Raw genomic sequence first — 20,144 nt, 5'->3', positions numbered from 1 at the left:
AAAGCAATATTTTACAATACACAGAGACACTTTGATACATACATGTACTAAGCTTTCTCAACATAAAGTGTTGGATGAACTCATATTTAGAAATCAATTTCAATAATGATCTAACTCTCTGAGTGTTGGAAATGAGTCCTTGACAACTGGTGTGAAGTTTGGCAAACAAAATGAAATATAGATGGATTCATGTTTCTTAACTCTATAAGCAAATCAAAATTAGCTGTTCACTTCTTCTTCTTTTTTGTATTCGTTTTTTCCTATTTTGCTCTCATTGACTTTGACTCTTTTTGTGTCATACAGCTACAAGCATATCTATCAGTGATCAGGTAATACTGAACGGAATTTAAAAAAAAAAACATGAGGAGACTTTATGACTAATTTACAGTGACACTTTTATAAGGGCATTTCAAATATTATCTACTAGCAGGAATTAATTCACTGCTGTTCATTTGATCTTTTTGGTCTTTTCTTGTCCCATCCCTGAAGCGTGAGAGCCCTCCTCATTTGACGGCAGGCAAGAACTTCCCGTAGTTTATCCACAGGGCGCTGGGACCAGTTGCAATCTGGAAGGAGATTTAAGAATATTAAGGAGAATGTCGAGAATATCAGGCACATACACCTGGCACCTCATTCACTAGGTCACAAGTTCTTTGTACCCTACACATGCAAAGAATAGCATATAAAAACAAAACAAAACAAAAGAAAACATAAAATAGAAAAGCTTTCCTTGGGATGGATTCAAAGGATAGCTTTGGATATTAAGGCTCTTTAATAAAAAAAATGCAGTTGTCAGACTAAATGCAGCTGATGCAAATCTAAACGTAAGTAAACTTTCCTATCCACATCACTTGTAGGGCTTCCAGATGTCCTGTACATATGACATTAGAATATTTCACATTGTGCCAGTATTGAAATTTTTGTAGTCTTGTTATCCAAGTCATACCTTCACGTCACATTTCTCGATGACAGCATTGAGGGTCAAAGGTTGAGGTCGGCGAGGTGCCACCATCACCGGTGTATTTCTCCTGTGAATTTGAAACAATCACATATAATTGTAGCATGGTATCTGAGAAGGAACTGCAATGATATGGATGAATCAATTACCTTTTATCCCAATTATCTGTCCAAAACATGACATCAAAACTCAAAAACTTTGTATAACTTGTACACAATGTTCAAAGAAAATATTTTGAAATAGCATAAAACAATTGGAAAAAGTAAGAATGATCATCATAAAGATAATTTACATCATTAAATCCTGTGGAAAAGTTTTAATGGCAAATCCATCATCTGACTCAATCTGATTTATTAAAGATTACTCTAATTCTCCCTGGTCTTTAATTGAAAATGTGTATCAAGGAAGTTGAGTAGCAAGACTCAGATCTTTACTCTTTTAAATGCTGCATAATTGATTCATACTTCACAGACTTCACATCACTAAAAATAACACAGACATCAATAGCAGTATCAGAAGACAGATATAAATTTTCTTTCTACAAAAAAAAAAAAAAAAAAAAAATGAGAGCTTGCGTTACCTTCTCTCTGATTCGGTAGAGGTCAGGGAACTACGTCGACTTGATGACCGGCTGCTGTATGTAAGATACTTCGTACCCTCCTCCTCATCATCATCATCATCATCATGACAGTCCTCATTTCCATCATCACCCTCCTCCGAAATCCTTTCCATGGCTAAGCTCCTAAGGATGCGCTCCGGACTGCTGCCGGGGGCGACGTTGCCATGGTGACCCCTCTCCTGACTAGAAGCAAGGATGAATGGAGCTGGCAGGGCCAGTCTTTCTTCTTCCTCCTCTTCCTCTCTTTGCGGATAGGCCAGGGTTGGTATGGGCTCCTCTCCATACAGCTGTCAAAGTACCACAAAAGCAACAAGTTCTTATGAAACAGTTTTACTACTTAGTGGTGATGCAGGAAAGGATATTAACGAATACATTTATGAGTTGAATGATTGTACAGAAGTAGTTTTCGTACAGTTGTAAATGTCAGGTTAATGCATCACATTGTTATGGTGTATGCCATATTGTATGTTAATATGAGTTATTTTCAGTTGCATTCTGTGATTCTGTGCTGTACACACTGTCCAAAGTCCCTGGCACAAAAAGGGTTAAAACTCATCGATCAAATTGAATTGAAATCTAAATTCAGTTTCACGAAACTTGGATCTTGGCGGTATCTTTTTATCCACTGCCTATACAAGTCCTCTTCTACTCTGTGAAAAGTTTTGACACACGAAAGAAACTCATTTACACTGACATTCTTTACAAAACCGACACACACACTGACTTCACTCTGAATCAAACTTACCACATCTCCTAGTGATGGTCCACTCAATATCTTGTTGATCTCACCACTCTTGTCAATTATTCTGCAAGAAATAAGATCATTATCATAACATTTTATGCTCTGCAACCAATTTGAGTTATCTCCAAACGAATACTGGTAAAACGATTCCTTCTTCATTGACAATAGTTTTGATAGTAACTACGTTTTAATCAGAAGTTTTCACCATGTGGCATAGTGTTTTCACACACCAGAGTGTGACTATGTACAGAGAGAGAGTAAACAAAAAATTCTCATGTCAGGATAAAGAAAATATGTTAGCAAAATAAAAAAGAACAATCCATATTCTTTTGATAAATGACATCATTGGCCTTGGAAAAACAATAAGTACACAATCTTATCAAAATAGTACACAATGAAAGTAAATCCAACCAAAATAATGATCTCCCAAATAATTTAAGGTAAACACTTGAAAAACAACAATTCGTGAGCCCAACCTTATATAATGATTGGAATTGATCAATACCTTTGAGAGGGAAATAGCAAAAGTCTTTGTATCTAACTAAACTCTTCTTGCTCGGAAAATTTTTATATTGTGATTTGTACCTTTTTGTGGCCGCTCCATTCGAAAGTGACGACTGGTACATCTTCCGCAGACGGCGTTTCTCTGAGTTGCGAACCCTCGCCCTTGTCTGGAACTCCTCCCGCATTAGCTCTATCTCCGGATCTTCCTTGGGGGGCTCCAGGTCAAGGGTGAACGCTGCCAATTTGGGGAAGTCCACCTGAGTTGTAGTGATTTATAATCGTGGATGATAAACTTTTGACAGTAAAGGCTAGAGAAGATGTGATTAATAACCAAACATCATACCCAACACGACTCCACAAAATCTGGCAATAGATATAGACCATCCTCAAACTAAGAAAACCATGAAAATCAGATTGAATAGACATTTAACCCATTAACACAATACTTAAACATAATTCTCTGTCAAAATCAACAGCAACAACAACAAAATCAAACCTCAAGATCCTTAGTCATACTAACATGCTAAGGGCATTAAAGAAAAAAAAACAAAAAACTTTTTTTACTCTTAAACATGAGATGCTCTCCCTAACAGCAATTGTGAAAAAAAAATGTAAAAAGAGTTCCATTAACATGCAGAACATTAAGCGAACAGCAATGAATTTAATTGAAATCAAACAGTCAAATTACTATAACCAGTAATGACAGACAGGTGAAAAACCAACCTTTGGGCATCTCTGCTCCATCTCCAAGACTTTGGGATGAACAGGTTTCCGGGAAATTGGAAGAGAAAGTCTCTGAAAAGGCAAGATTTCAACTATATCATTAACTTTAATGAACTTTACTACTTTATGTGTTTCACAACAATGGGCACACAGTGTTAATGTTTGCAAATAAGAAAAGATAGCATTGAAGTGTCACTTTTAAGACTATTTCATCGTTTTGCAACACTCTATATATTCCATATATAAGCAACCTAGAATATAACTGACACAATAATGTGGCATCAGTTTAAACCTCACATTTTTTGAAGAACAAAGAATGGCATTACCACAAGGATACGGGAGTACAGTCAATTGTAAGAAACACATATGTTGTAGATCCTATGTAATCAATGTCTATCACAAAATAGGTTGAGGAATTCTCAATTTGAGGAATTGATTGGTCAATTGCCGTGTAATTATTCATCACTGACTGTATGCATATTTTCCTTTCAGTAATACTATTTTTTACTACTCGCAAAATCCTCGGCAAAGTCCCAATTCATGGAAAAATCGGACTCGCTAAATACATGACATATACAGCAATACATTATATACATTATGTGGCCAATTGATGTGAAGTAGAAATACTTTATTTGTGCCTTGTGTGTGTGTGTGTTGCACAGCAAACTGACCTTTTTGAGTTTCGGTACATTCATCCACGAGTGGACGTCCGGTCCGCCCATGGAGTTCGGCCTGGAGGGCTCCCTCACCTCCTGGATCTGGGCCAGGGAGGTCATCATGGGGTCAACGTGGTGCAGGGAGCCGAGGGACGAGGATTTGTCCTCGGGGACGGAATCTGGCGCTGCCAGAATGAAAAAAATCAGACCAGATGTCACGAGAGACTGTCAATTTTGAGCCCTGCTAAACTACCAAATGAACAAGAAGATGCATATATTTCTGGGATATACCAAAATGTGGACAGATAGTATACTCTCAACTGAAAAATACTAGGAAATTGAAATTCACAGATGGTGATGAAAAAGTAAAAATTAAGAAAAAGATCATGCAACCACTTTTGCAGCCCAATTTGTACTATCATGTCACAAAGTACATTTGTAAATGTCATATCACTGTGTTACTTCTCAAGCAAAACTTACACTGTACAAATACATACAGTTCCATGAACGTTGTGATTACTGTTTTCGAACAGAAATATGCACTTGAGTGAATGTGGAATGATGTAAAAACATATGGGTCTTAGAACACAGTCTGGGGGTAGGGGTTTCTAGTTTAAAGACAATTTCTACCACGTGAATATTTGTACTGTCATGAACTCAGATGCGCCTATTCAAGGTGCTACTGTAAAAGTGGATATTTTCGTGTGAGTAATTCTTCAAGCTCAGCCGAGTAAGACGAGTTCTGCGGAGTTTTTAATTCCACTGAATCAAGATATCAACTATCAAAGAATATGGCATGCAAAAATATTTCGTGTGTTTTCACTTTCGCGCTAGCTTCTGTTTGCGCGAAATGCTTGAGAATTTCGACACCGCAAAAATTTCCACTTTTACAGTATTGCTCAGTCACACAAAATAGTGTGGGTTCAAGTCTCAACCAATAATGCCCTGAATGTTTATATTCTACCAGGTTTATGATTGAAAATGCCATTCTTTACACTGGGATTACACAGGGATTAGATGGAGGTTACAAGCCCCTTGCTCTGTCTCAGGAGTCATCTCTAAAGCACTACAGTCTCCATTTTTTAAATCACTCCAAAACTCTCTTCACCGTCTGTCATCCATGTCATCATTAACATAAATAAGCAGCATCCTCCTCCTCATCACCATCATCGTCATCACTGCCATCATTATCATCATCATCATCCTCATCATCGTCATCGTCGTCATCGTCATCATCGTCATCATCGTCATCATCGTCATCATCATCATCATCAACATCATCATCATCATCACAATCAAAACCACCACCACTTACCACTGGCCTGGCTCTCGTGATCCTCCGTACCAATCTCTCCATCTCGTCTGGTGGTCTTGGTCCTCGAGAGGGACTCTCCGTCTCCGGTCTGCTCATCATCCTCCAGCAGTTCGGGGTAGTTCTCCGGGTTGGCCACGTCCTCCCAAAAGGCCCTCATGTCCTCGTCTCGTCTGAGCTTCCCCTCTCGAATCAGCTGATCCTGAAGAACTATGATCTGTGGATCAAATAGGTCAACAGAGATGATAGAGACCAATTAGATGAATCCCCACATTATATCTAAGATGATTATAAGACATAAATGATGATTTTCTGTGAGATAGTGACATTATCAGGTTAAGCTGCTCAGTAAATAGACGGATTCACTCACTCACTCAAATCTCATTGAGTTTGAATCACATTTCAGAGAAAGACTTTGAGATGTTATCCTAACAAAACTGATAAAAGCTGCACTACAAAGAAAGAATAACTTTCAAGTTAATACAATGCTAGAACTCTAAAGCAATATGCTTTTTTTTTCTTTTTGATCATGTAATGTCATATTTCCTGTATCTCTTAGGATGTAATTTTCAACTTTGCATCTGATTTTGTGTCTTGCACTGAATACAGTTAAAACAGACATTTTTGTCTGCACAAAAGTTTTGCAACTTTGGCAAGAAGCCAAAATTCATGAAAGTAAAATGCACATCTCGCAGTGCACCGAATGCTAGTAGTGAATTGTGCAGGTTTCATGACACAAATATTTCTGGTTTTATGTGATAGCCAATGACAATATACTAGGGAAAGATGTTACACATGATCCATGTGTCTCAAGCTATCTGGCCTAGTCTCAACATCCAGACTACTATGACTTGACTGTAAAACCATGGCAGTGAAGTAAATTGCCAACCCCACGACTGCCTATGGCAGACTGCCAATGGCAGTGATCTATTGACACATTCCACACTTTGCAGCTCAAAGCATAGCATTGTCCGGACACTGCAAAACATTTAAAGGCCAAGCAAAGGTAAACAAGTGTATACTGCAAGAGAAAAAAATGGTGGGAATGCAGAGCCGTGGGATTTCAATTGCTATCTCCTGGTGTTATGACACATTATGGTTATGATTAGAGATTGTCATTGTTAAACCGTGGGAGTGGAATGCCTTATTATGAAACATACAGGATATAATATGAGATTGTTATTGTTACACCATGGGAGTGGATTGCTTCACTATATGGTCATTTACCTTGTGATATCTGGTCTTACTCAGCTTCCTCAGAAAAGAGTTATCGGTCGATACATCTGGCCTGTGCATGAGAATGTTGGCCTTCCTGGCTGCCTCTCTCTGCAGAAAAAAGTAAATTAAAAAAAAAAAAAAAAAAAAAATATATATATATATATATATAATACATAAATAAATGAATAAATAATGATAGTAATAATAATAATAATTATTATTATTATCATTATTATTATTATTATCATTATTATTATTACTACTACTACTAGTAATTATCTATATACGTATATATATATACATATACATATATATATATATATATATATATATATATATATATATATATATATCTGTATGTACAGCCATCATCAATAAAGTATAACTGGTAAAGTGACAGTTTAGATTTGACGAACATGTATGTTTTGAATAACACATACAAAAAATAACCATACTTTGAAGAATTTCTAAAGGAATAACAGACTAAAATTTCCACAAACTTTTACCCCATGTGCAGTTCTAGTTTCTATGCCTTCACATTTAAGATCCATATACCTGAAAAATCTTCCTTTCAGAATGGAAAATATGAAGATAAAAATCTCCTTCTAACAAAATAATTGACAAACTTCTTAATCCAGGCCTGTTCACCCACTTGTTTCTGTTGTTATCTTTTTCATCAATTTAAATATTAAAAAAAACCATTGGAATTCCATTTTCTATGCTTATTTTTCCACTAAGAAAACAGACCCACAGAATCATAAAACTAACAAATCAACACACTCACACACATACAAATCACCCAGAATGCAATGCAATCACCTGTTTGCGTTCCCTGCGAAGTAGCTTCCTCTGCTGGGCCTCACTCCTCTGCTGTATGTCCACACGCTGGTCCTCCACCTTGTCCTTGAGCGCCTCCATGTACTCGACATAGAAGTGAGCCTTGAGGCGTTCCAGGTCATCAAGCACTCGCATGTGTTTCTGTCACACAAACGGGAATGTCAAGCATGCAACCATGTCAAATGAGAGTTTTGGGTTTGCGCAAGTAATGTATGCACACCTGGCATTCCATACGTTGCACTTTCCAAACCGGCCTAGCACCCACATTAGAGCGCACTATGAGCTTATTACACTTGACCAGTGATTTGACTAAATTCTTCATCTCAAGAGACTCATGGCTTTAATTTTGACGAGGATATTGCATATCTAATATGATTTTTACAATAACTTTTTTTCATATCTTTGATAAGTACTGAGTTTTTTAAATGAAAAGAAAATTCACTGAATCGTTGTATCCACACAACTCACATATACACACATCCTACAAAGATTGATTATGTGTTACCAATCTATAGTATCAACTAGTATAGATCAGAGCACTATTTGATAATTGAATATGATTGCATGCATTGCATGATTGCATGCTATTAAAGCCAAACTCGCGAGATGGGAGTTCATTTGATTCAAATCCAAAACCTCACTGTACAGATTCTGATATTGGTAAGAGTCATGCACAACAGCCTCATACAGTAACACTCCGGTGATGTTCGGAATTATGAGGCAAAATACTATGTCAGCCAGTTTATGAGTTTCATGGAAAAGTGTCTGAAATGACTTTTTAGCTCTTTAACATCACTTACAGCATATCATATCCCATCCTTCACAAAGGATTTTATGCATCCCCACATATGTTCTCTGTTTTACTCTGCTTGCATGTGGTATGCTGTGGTTCTCCTAACTCAAAATGCATGTGAAGTGTACAGAACCTTATGGGGGCGGGGAACATACTCCCAATGAAATTGAGAGCGTAAAAAATAAATATAGCTTGAAATATAGCTTGAATTGCCAAATGTATAATGATAGCGTGCAGTGTAAAAGCAAAGCAAAGCCAGGCATATACCGGTACATGTACATGTGGCATGAAATATATCCAGGGTTTGTTCAGCATGACTTGAGAAGCAAACATGCACACCAGTGGTCAGACAAATGTTCATCCAGGAGAACAACAGTGGCCAGAACACACATTGACAGTAGCCACATGTTTTGTTGCTGGTGATACATGATGCACATGAGAACAAAACATCTACCATGCATAAACACTGTGTACAAATTGTGTAGGCGTGGAGACTACACTGTATGAAAGCAAGGAAAGTACTAACATGAAATTTAAGAGCTGTCAAAGCCAGGTATTGTCAGTTTGATTTGCAAGAGATCATACTCTCCTCATAGACCCAGACTGTTTTAATACGAGTCTATACTTCAATAATGAAATTACTGTCCAAAGTGTAGACAATTTTGAGGCTAGCACAAAGGCTGGAAGAAAAAAAAAGTCCATTATATTGTATGTTTGATTGTGAATCCCTTATTGTACCATGACATTATCTAGCCAATTTGAAAATCTAGCCAATTTTAGAATCAAATGTAACACAAAACAGGAACTAAATAGTAGCTCTATAGGCATAACATGCCTGTGTTCAGGAACTACCATCTCGGTACCCACACATGATCACCTGCCAGTATTATGTAGATACAAAAAGCACATACATAGTCAATTTTGTGAGCACACTATGTTTAGATATATCTTAATTAGCACAAAGACTTTCGTGTATATAATAGCAGTACAAATTTTGTCACAAATATTTACAACTCTATAAATCTCTTCTTCTTTGCATCACAATGACCTCTCACTTTGATTGTCAGTAAATGATAAGATACATGCTGTACGTACCATAAAGTAGGATAACTTATAATGCTCATTGTATAATTCAAATCAATGGTTATACATTGTACAGTATTAGGTTCAAACAAAACACACGTTGATACGGTGAAATACTCACGATATTGGTACAACATTAGCCAAGCTATAACTGGTTAGATATGAATCTGTTATGTCAGTGTCTTAATTATGAAGTTAATGATTCTAAACTAGTTCAATGCAATTCTACATACTCACTATTAGGCAGAGATGTCAGTAAATTAATGAAAATCATTTGAAAGAAATATCACACACTTATATGAGCCTAATAATGTTGATGAAAAAAAGTTCCAACATTCTTTTCTTTTTTATTAAACACATGTGACAAACATTTCCTTTTCTTATATCATGAAAACATTGAGAGCACCAGTTAAGGCTGTATAGAGTATTTAGCACTTATAGCATATTAGTCAAATGGTAAAATAGATACATTAAAAGGGCATTTCTCATTTATTGCTAAAGTGATTAGGTTTGCTATCAAAAATCCATGCAATTTCGATGATATTCCTGAAAGTTTGTCAAGAATCCATTATGGAAACCAAAGGGCAGTTGTTTTGCTGAGACACATACATGTGGCCGACACAATGACATCACATACAATGGACAAACTACATGTTATATATGTAAGACAACAAACTTATGTTTCTACGACACCCAATTTCCTTGGGGGAAAAAAACAAACAAAATGAATGTTCCCTGTGACTATGAAGTGATGTGATACGTACATGACAATGGATGGCTTCTGTGTTTGATTTCTTTATCATCCTCACCTCACACACATATCTTACTTTTGCAACCATCTTCAGGCAACATGTTTTCCTTTGTTTTTGTTTTTGTTCTGTTTTTTACTGATTGTCCACATTAAATAAAGATAGGAGATATCATAATACATAATATTGCAAAAACAGAAAGAAAGAATAAAAACTGTTTATTCAGCATGGAGCTCTGTCTTTACTGCAAGAACAAATGAAGGGCTTTATTGATTTAAAGGCAATGTAAATATTTTGGGAGAACAACCCAGTATTTTCATTAGGCTAAATCAATGGTAGTTTCATTGGGAAAAAGTTCATTTCCCAAAAGAAGAGAATTTCCTGCTTGCTCTGGGTAAGTGAGCATGTGAATTGAATGTCGACCCATTTGTCTTTCATGTGTAATCACATGTTTTCACTTATTGCAAACTCTACGAAGAAAAATGAGAATGTGTCCATTAAAGTTGTCAAACTTTGAAAAGTTGATCAAAGTCTGTGGTCATGACAATGAATACAGTGAGCTGCTGTATCTTCATAACTGTGATTAGTATATCAGTGTTATAAAGCAAATCATTGGAACAATGATGACTGTTATACTGGAGTAAGTTAAACCGGTATTATAAAACAGTTTCTGACTTAATCATTAAATCATAATATAAATACAAGTGCAGGGATATGGAGCCATGCAAGTTAAAGTTTATGTAGTTTACAGATATGTCTATTACTTTTATCATATCATTCAATATAAATTTACATTTGGATTCAGTTAGATGGAAGAAGGCTATTATCATCTGGTAACAGTATTTTCTCTTTTTTTATTCTTAGATAAACTTACTTTGTTATTTATAACTAACTACAGCACACACACATACACACACACACACACACACAAATCCATAATTTAAGATATTCTTGAATGCTACCTTTTAAATTACATTTTATCCACAAATCCTTGTCAACTTTTAAAATTAGATGTATGATCAAGTCAAAGTATTAATATTTCATACATGGATTCCTGGTTTAACAATAGTCAATGTATGTTTTAGTATTTGGGCAATTCCAGCGTAACGGACATGACATTCAGACCACTTTTTTGTGATTCAAACCATCACACAGTGAAATTGGGAGTCTCCAAAAGATTCTTATTGAGTTTATCAGACACATTTAAGTATATGTAATGTACACAGAAAATTTCATGGAAATTTATCAAGTGGTTGTTGAGAAATTGCATTTTTAGTGAGCGTAACGGACATGACACTAAATGGACAAGGCATTTTGATCTACTTACCATTATGAAAATTCCTGTGAATTTTTGGATAAGATGCAGCTGGTTTTGGTCTTGATTAAACCTTTAGATCATGCTTTACTCATAAAGTCCTAATTTAGAGTAGTTTTACTGTTCATTCTTTTTTAATAGTTTAAAATATTGCGTAACGGACATGACACTTCGAGTGTAACGGACATGACAGTTTTGTCCACTTTTTGTAAGCTAAGAGAATTTTTTTATTACAAGGTATAGCAGATATTCAATTGTTGGCATAGTAAGGTTAGAACATAGGGACACACATCATAACTGCAATCATGTAATATTTCTTGTATTTATATCATTTTAGGGGGGTTAGTCTTTGTATATATTTACAAAACAAAGAAATATAAAACAAATTCGCTCCTGCACCAGCTAGCTACAATTAGTGACAAATTTCCAGTTACTACCACCCACCATAGCAAAATAGGACATATTACTATCTTATACTATGGTTATTTTTTTCTTAGTGGCCTAATATTTGATACTTAGTATTATACACTAGCGTAACGGACATGACACCCTTGTAAGGTGAACCATATTTTCACTTCTTTGTTTCAAAATAAAAAGATTAAAATAACTGCACACTGCTAACTACATTATGCTCTTGAACAAAACATCAAAAAGTCCTTTTATTGCAGGTTTCAGTGATCTAACAGCTACTCTAAAGCACATGGAGTACAATGCCCAGAGCACCACAATGGCATACATGTACAACACAGAAAACCATGTCTCCATATCTGCGGATAGGCAAAGAAAACAGAACGAACCAGATCTGTATGAAATAAATAGTTTGAATAAAACATCATTAAAATGCACTCAGGATTGCATCAACTTTTATGCAATGAAACAGGACCACAAAACTGTTTGGTACCATTATCAAATTAGTGTTATCATCTGACGTGTAAATTTCATTCCTGCAAAGTTCTTTCATTTGGCATTAATGTCATCCTTGGAGTAGAATCATCCTCTGTTATCCAATCTTGGATAGACTATTGTAAAAACTTCCACTGCTAGTACCAGTACTTTATCATTGTCAACACATGCTTTCTTTTTTTGGCTAGAAGTGAATGATCAAGCCCCTTTTTTTCCTGAGAATTTTCACAACTTCTAATCCATTTCCATGTGGAGTGGTCACCTGGGCAACAAAGTATATCTTGTTTTCTTCACAGCAAATTCAACTCGTACAAATTATATGATCAACTTATTGCTTGCTTAGGCACTTCTTAAGGCTTGCCAGAGTGGTGTACTGGTTACATTATTCTCACCAGCTTGTGAGTAGGACTTTTTGAAATACTGGATGCTTTCCCTACCAATTGGTTGTAAATGATTATACAGTGTACCTTTCAGTGGATAAACATCTTCTCATAGCATCTCAAAATTGTGCTTTTTGTACGATGCTGTGCGCTGTCATATATACCAGTATATCCCTTGGCATAGAGGTACATCTAGTTAAGTTGTATTGATGAAATGGATAGGCAGCATTCAGACCAACTTTCTCTGATGATAGAGCTACATGTACTGTCAACACGCTTAATAAAGCAAACAGTTCCATTCTCAGCCCTCTTAGCAAGTGATATCTCATTAACGTGCCACTGAAGGTGTGGATTAATAGAGTCATAGAGATGAGAGAGGTACATGTATGGATGCAGCACAAACTTTTTTTTTTTAATTATGAGGCAACACCATCATTGAAGACATTGATGCTGGTGACATTTGGATTTCTTTGTTGTATCATCAGTGATCATGTTCATTAGATGCACGAGGATCCATTTGTGCAGGAGTTCCTGGCTGTTGTGTTGACTCCATGGCGGATATGTGTTAAATGTGGTCTACAATGTACTTATATGTAGAAAGTGCTCATTTTACATGTAAGTATTAAAGGGAAGGCCAACAGTGAAAGCTCCATTGTCTAAATACTCCTTAGAATGACAGCTGCTGTTTATCAGTCAGGATTACAAGAGGTGAGAATGGATCAAACCGGTGTAACAGGGTAGCAAGATCATCTAAAATCAACTGTCTTCCAGTGGCAGAAAGCAAAGTCTGCTTGTTTTTGTTTTATTGAGTGATGTGCAGACTTAATCATTTACTCAAGTATAGAAATGTCCTACTATCCTCAAGCAATTAAAACTAATCACCACCCTGTTTCACTGGGCCACAGTGTTATTTCTGCCACTTGTCTAAATATGAGGTGTCATGTCCGTTACGCAAAGTGTCATGTCCGTTACGCCATTTACAGGAAAACTAGAAGTGGTATAGAAAAGTGGTTTTCACACATGCAAGGGGATTCAATCCTAACATAGAAAATGAATTTGCAGCAACTTTACACTAATTTCCTCTTGGCTATGAAAACTTATAGTAAAAAACGTAACGGACATGACGCTTCAAATGTTATAGAAATCACACAACTTTGAGGATCAATGGGTCATAAACTGATGAATGCTAAGGAAGTTGGTTGTGATTTTCTGTTGATATATACACTGGACTATAGTTTAAAAGCTGAACAAGGCCTCTAGGACATATCCGGCCTTCTTTAGAGACAAGAACACTAAACTCTTTAGAAATAGCCAAATTTTTGCTTCATTGCAACGCATCATACAGTATTTTCATTGACCGAGAAAAATACAAAATTTTGTAATAACAAAGATGTGACTAGTGAAAAATGAAAATATATATGTTACTTTCTTAGAATATTTGAGAACTTAAGTGAAACTCAAAACTTCATTTTTTCACCAAAGTGAACATTTCTCATGGAATTGCCCATTTCTGTGTTTGTATCAAAATAAAAGAATTTAGTACCTCATCAACACCTCTGTAAATGCAAGTAATTCTATAGGCAGGAAGTAATGGGGTACATCTTTGTTTTCTCTGTTTGAAACCAATTCCTACATACCTGTATGACAGCCTTGTATTTCACAAGATGCACAGTTTTGTACTATGAATTAATATCATTTATTTATTCTTTTTTTTTTTCATTGGTTTCGTTCCTTCTTTTTTTGACAGAGTTTTCCCAGTAATTCTTGGAAGAATTTTGATGCAAAATTTGATTTGATACAGGCATCTCATAATCTGCTACACGCATAATACAAACAAGCAAATCTAATATTTCCGTAGTGAGTTTGTATAAGTGTGAGCATCTGTAAGCATCTGTAAAGCATCTGATTGTAAGCATCTATCCTGCAAGCTGTCTAATATGCCTGTAATCATCATCTTCTTAAAAGCAAATTGGTTAAGAAATGCAAACATTGTTTCAGTGTAGGCCTAATGTTTAAGTCTGAGGTTACTGATTAAATGTGTTAGGTTATTCTGAGTTAAAACTGACTTTGAAATGAATTTGACAAAATATGAGAATGTCAAGCAATGTATTATTCAGGATATTACATGGAATGCTTTTTTAGTATGGAATATGACACACATATGATGATGCAAGTGATTATGGTACAAATGATGCACAACAAAAAATACTATCAAGTACATGGAGTGCTGATTTTCGCCAACAGGTGCATGTCATTGCTATGACAATCCAAGATATGTTACATCGTCATGGAGGCAAACTTTTCAATCTTACCAACATGGCAATCTTTAACTCATGGTAGATGTGGCTTTTATCCGTGTCCAAATTCATCCACTTGATTTACAAGATATCAAGTGTATTTTTTTTTCAATTTGGACAGCAAACAACAGTGAAAGAAGAAAAATTACAGGCATAATGCATTAATATGTTAGTTTGATTTTTGATGATCACATATACATGGCAAGTTTATGCAGCAAATTAAATACTGACAAATTTCATTCCGGAAAAACATGATTACAGCTCTGTAGCATGGAATGTGTTACAGTTTAAATTATGAGAACCAGCAACTTGAAGCTAATTGCAGACAAAGGTTTTAGATGAAAAGCATGCATTACACAGTTAGATAACTGATATTATGCAACATGGTAGTCATCAGCTGGAAATTATAGTGATTTAAGACAAAACATGCACAGAAAGCCAAATAATTTCTTGATTGCTCGTCTTCAGGCTTAGCGGCTGGCTGTCAATTTCATGTCAAGCAAGGAAAGATTTCTAATGTAACAAGGAGACCAAGTCATTCATATCTGTATTAAAACTAGCACAAAATTGTCCTGGAGTTGAGAGCACTTTCAATTGCCCCAGAAGCAACTTATTCAATTATTGCTGTGTAAATCTAATGAATGAACACATCGATGGAAAAATGTACAAACTAATGACTCATCATAATATTCTAACATACAGACAATTAAAAGTAAAAATAAAAGGTCATTTATAAAACATGTTACAGTGTATGCCATATAATAGATACAAATTACTTTCACAGAAGGCCTACAATTCAAAATTTAGTGTACCTCATACATTTAAGAACATACACATTTAGGATTATAATCATCCAGTGTACCCGACATGTTCTATAGAATAAATTCTTAGTATGGTGAACAATTGTGTACAGTCTGTTCTTCAAAACACAAAAATTATACTTATAGCAGGGCTCCACACTAACTTTTATTTTCGGCGGCCCAAAGGCAAACGTCCGACCTTTTTTGGTGGCCCGATCAGGCCACCAAATGCTTCATTTCTGAAATTTTGGCGGCCCGACATGCGTTTTTGGTGGCCCCGGGCTACCGGGCCACCGTTAGTGTCGAGCCCTGCTTATAGTAATATAAGAAACTATTCAGAATGCCAAACATTCTTACCTCCTTCAGTTCCCTCAGTCTCTGTTCTTCTCTATCATCATTGCTAGGATCAAACGATTCCTTCTTCTCCGTCTTCTTCTTCTTCTTTTTCTTTCTTTCTTTCCCGCCAGGAGATTTGTTGCTAGTCTAGATACAAAAACAAAGATACAACATGCAAAATAAATATTTTTGTTAATGGCCTTGATAACTAAATGATAAAAGGATGTATGCGGCAGTTTCATATTAGTGTTCATCTGCAACGTCATAGTAAAATGGCTTTCTAAGAAAGTGTGCTCAGAGGTTGGCAATACATGACTTGACTTTGAGTTTTAAAACTTGACCTGGAACTGCAACTAGAGGGCAGTGTGCTCAGTCTTTGCTCTCCTGTGATTGATCCTTAGCTCTTCTCCAATTTTGGTCTACCTTGGGCTTTATCTTCAGCCTCTTTTGGGGGGAATGCCTAAGTCACTTTCAATTTGGTCTCTCCAGCGAGCTGGTGGGCGTCTTCTTTTAAGAAAGTCATTCATGTAGGCGTTGAATGAGAGGTAGTCTACAGGTACAGTGTATGTATGTAAGGATATTGGAGTACATCTGTACATGACTAAACCATGTCAATCGTCTGTTGGATACTTCATCACAGATGGCAGTTTACAGTCAGATGAAGCCTCTGCCTGATAAAAATCCTCATTCTTCAAAGAGGCTTATGCCGAGGATTACTTGTATGGCAGGTGTCTCATTGCAAAGGTGTCCTATTGGTGAACATTTGTCAGCCATGCAATTCCATGCACCATGAGAGTAGGTGACTGGTAGTCAGTCACATACTATCATTCAGTTCACTTCAGTCTGAACGGAAATGAATTGAACTAAATGAAAATGGTTACTTGTCCTCTGATCTGATGATCCGATAAAAGGGTTCTGACAAAGTCAATGGGCCGGATGCATAAACGCTAGTAATTGCTTGTGCTAGCCTTTTACTCGAATCCGTATGCATAAAAACAAGCAGTTGCTTGCAAGTAGAAGCTTTTGCTAGCAAGCACAAGCAATTGCTTGCTGCCCGCAAGCAATTGCTTAGAGACCAAGCGTTTGGTTAAAAACGTATGCATAAAACATACCTTTTGCTTGTTCTTGCTAGCAATTGCTTACGATTTTCCAAGCTCTGCAAAATGAACTTGAGCTTTTGCTTAACTTGGATGTTCCCTTTTAAGTATCATTTTCACATTCATACAAGAAAGACCACACTTGTGCAGGAGTGGTATAAATCTACAAGAAATTACTCTTTAGCAGTGTTAGAAACTTTTTCATTTCAACAACGGGAAAGTCCAGTGGTCAGCATGCAAAATGTGATGAAAAACAGGTAGCAAGGAGACCTCTCTCCACGTGCGATCTGGCAGATCCGGGCTACTGTAAGCGCCCAGCGGTGATGGGAATCAGCCAGTACGTGTGTATGTATACATGTATAGATGTGTATATGTGTCTGTGTGCACATTTATGAGTGTCATTTCATAACTTAATTGCTATGTCAGGAAATATATCGCACACACGCCCTTTCAAATACATGCTGTCACACTCGCCTTTGTTCTTGTGTTCGCACAGGCGTGACGTTCCTTTTGTTGAAAACGCAAGCAATTGCTTGTGCGGGACAAGCAAAAGGTATGGGCACAAGCAAAAGGTTATGCATATGGATTTAAGCAATTGCTTGAGCTAGCCCTTTTGCTAGACGAGCTTGTGCTTTTGCTTGAAGCAATTGCTTACAAGCAATTGCTTGTTTTATGCATTCGGCCCATTCTCACTTGTGCTTCAATGGCATTTACGACAACACTGATTGTGCATAGCCATACTCTCTTATTTACAGTGACCCACATTTTGGCAAAACAAAGTCATTGCTAGGTATTAATTTACCAGATATCAAAGCCCAGGATCAGGATTTAAAATGCCTTTAACCTCTTTGCACGTACACCAAATAGATAATTGATAATGAGCACTTTGCAAAATGGACACACAGCATCAAATACTGTAAAAGTGGTTTCTTTCGCGTACAGATACTTTCGTGGTTTCCCTCGGTGCCGACTTATTCGCGTGTGTTTAAATTCGCGGTCGGCAAAATCTGTTTTATTTTGCACATGAAAACCCAAACTATAATCCAATTACTCTTTTATTCATTAAATAGAAATTGAAATTAAATGCAGGCTTACCTGACATCCCGTCTCTCGAGTACTTTATAACATGCTTGTACCTACATTGCGCGGTATCGCTGCGTGTGTATTGACCATCAATACACTCAATACAATGCGCGGAATGTTTGTGTGTGCACATGCGCAACTGTAGCGCTGTAACAAGCAGCGAGTTTAAAACATTTTCGCATGATGTTAAATTCACGGTTCAACCTCACGTCAAAGCGCGAAAATAAAACCACCGGGAAAGAAACCACTTTTACAATAGTAGTGAAATCTTTTTCCAAGGTTAGCAGCATATTTGATAAAGGTATAAGGTTCCTTGAAATGGTTTCTGATCAGGAGCAGATCCAGGAATTCTTTAAAGGATAGGTGCCTTTACAAAAATTAAAGGGGGCGTACGTACCCCCCCCCCCCCCCATAAATCCTTTTATTTCTTTTGTTGTAACAAAAACTAAAGAGGGGGCACCCACCCAGTGCTCCCCCTCTGGATCCGCTGATGCAATTTAGCGTGGTTATCTGTGCAATTTCAGGACATGAAGTGACTTACCGGTACAAAGTTTACATGATGTAACTTTTCACTGTCTTGCTCTGTAGTAGGAAGGGCAGCATTCAGGAACTTTCTTCTGGTTGTGCCGAAGGATTCATCAGACTTTGGCCTCCCTTGGGCTTGCTGGTCAGAGAAGGTAGAGGGCTGTCGCCTCCTCCCTTTTTCATCAGCCATCTCTCTGCAAATTCAGCCCCACAAAGCCTCACATACACCTAGTAGATCTAGTGGGAAAGATTAAACAGTCTTCTGATGAGTCAGATCCCTCTGACATTTATTGTTTGGCAAATCATACTCAAAAGAAAGTCTAATCAGAATGAGCCACTCCCAACATTGAACATCAGCATAAAAGTTGGCATTTTTAGCAATCTGATGTATGATTCTGATATTATTGATAGAATAATTAGAAGAATGCCAGTCATAAACTAATATCAACCATTTTGGCATTATATTACATGATCTGCAAACTTTAGCTTTTCCATGATGGTAAATAGGCTATGCCTGGTCTGAACATTTTCCATTAGATCTATAGCCAATAGGCTAGCAATACACGTAGCGAGATTTATGACATGGCAGCGCCATGTGATAAAATCTAAAGAGGATTATTAAGATGTAAAAATAATAAGGCGATTGGAAAGATGTGGAGTTGGAAACGGAGTTTTAATAGATCTAGACAGTGAGTGCACAGTGTGCAGTGACGAGACGAGCGAGCGGCCACAGTGCACAGCACAGCACACCACGGGAAATGCCGTGTACGGCGCCCCGCTACAGACGGGGGCGAGAGAGACCTCATTCTGCTGGAGAATTCGCTACAGTACCACTGAGTAACGTACCCTTCGACACGTTCTGCCAACGTGAATTTTGATTCTGAATTACGAAAAACAAGCAGCGACGGCAGCTGACATGCTTGGAGATTCATGTAACATTTAGTAAATTTCATTCACTATATAAAGCGAAGGAAAGTAGCATTTTTACCTGTTTTCGCGAACCGAACGAACGCTTCGAGCACCACACGATTTTGGGTAAGAAACAGTTGTTGTGGCAACGACAAGCACTTTACACACATCGCTTTGCTACACACTGGACTAGACCTACATCATGACATCAACGGACCGCGGAACAGGTGAACCAATCAATTACGATTTTGTATGCTGCCATCTGCGTTGACTAACCATACAGTCACACAGTGTGCCACATTTTC

The 20,144-nt window shown here is 37.0% G+C and overlaps 1 protein-coding gene across 1 annotated transcript; it reads right to left on the bottom strand.

Annotated features, from left to right (window-relative positions):
• Positions 1 to 441: 441 nt before the first annotated feature.
• Positions 442 to 20,004, bottom strand: LOC139730734 (uncharacterized). The gene is made up of 14 exons (XM_071641600.1): positions 19,919 to 20,004; positions 18,947 to 19,167; positions 16,247 to 16,372; positions 15,105 to 15,164; positions 7,552 to 7,710; positions 6,742 to 6,840; positions 5,518 to 5,731; positions 4,218 to 4,387; positions 3,547 to 3,618; positions 2,905 to 3,080; positions 2,323 to 2,383; positions 1,539 to 1,864; positions 947 to 1,028; positions 442 to 566 (listed from the first exon to the last, which is right to left on the bottom strand). The coding sequence occupies exons 2-14, from the start codon at positions 19,118 to 19,120 to the stop codon at positions 504 to 506; spliced, it is 1,782 nt and encodes a 593-aa protein (XP_071497701.1). The 5' UTR covers positions 19,121 to 19,167; positions 19,919 to 20,004; the 3' UTR covers positions 442 to 503.
• Positions 20,005 to 20,144: the final 140 nt, after the last annotated feature.

The sequence above is a fragment of the Diadema antillarum genome, unplaced genomic scaffold (assembly GCF_040938485.1).
Source record: "Diadema antillarum isolate AM-2024a unplaced genomic scaffold, OU_Dant_1.0 scf00000022, whole genome shotgun sequence".
Classification (NCBI taxonomy): domain Eukaryota; kingdom Metazoa; phylum Echinodermata; class Echinoidea; order Diadematoida; family Diadematidae; genus Diadema; species Diadema antillarum.
This window is presented reverse-complemented; position numbering and strand designations above follow the sequence as displayed.

Excerpts from the sequence above, each read along its gene's own strand:
- LOC139730734 (XM_071641600.1), bottom strand. The coding sequence starts at position 19,120 with ATGGCTGATGAAAAAGGGAGGAGGCGACAGCCCTCTACCTTCTCTGAC. Across the intron at positions 7,711-15,104 it reads AGTTAAAGATTGCCATGTTG|AAACACATGCGAGTGCTTGA; the intron begins GTAAGATTGAAA and ends TTTGTGTGACAG. Across the intron at positions 5,732-6,741 it reads GTAAGACCAGATATCACAAG|ATCATAGTTCTTCAGGATCA; the intron begins GTAAATGACCAT and ends TTTGATCCACAG.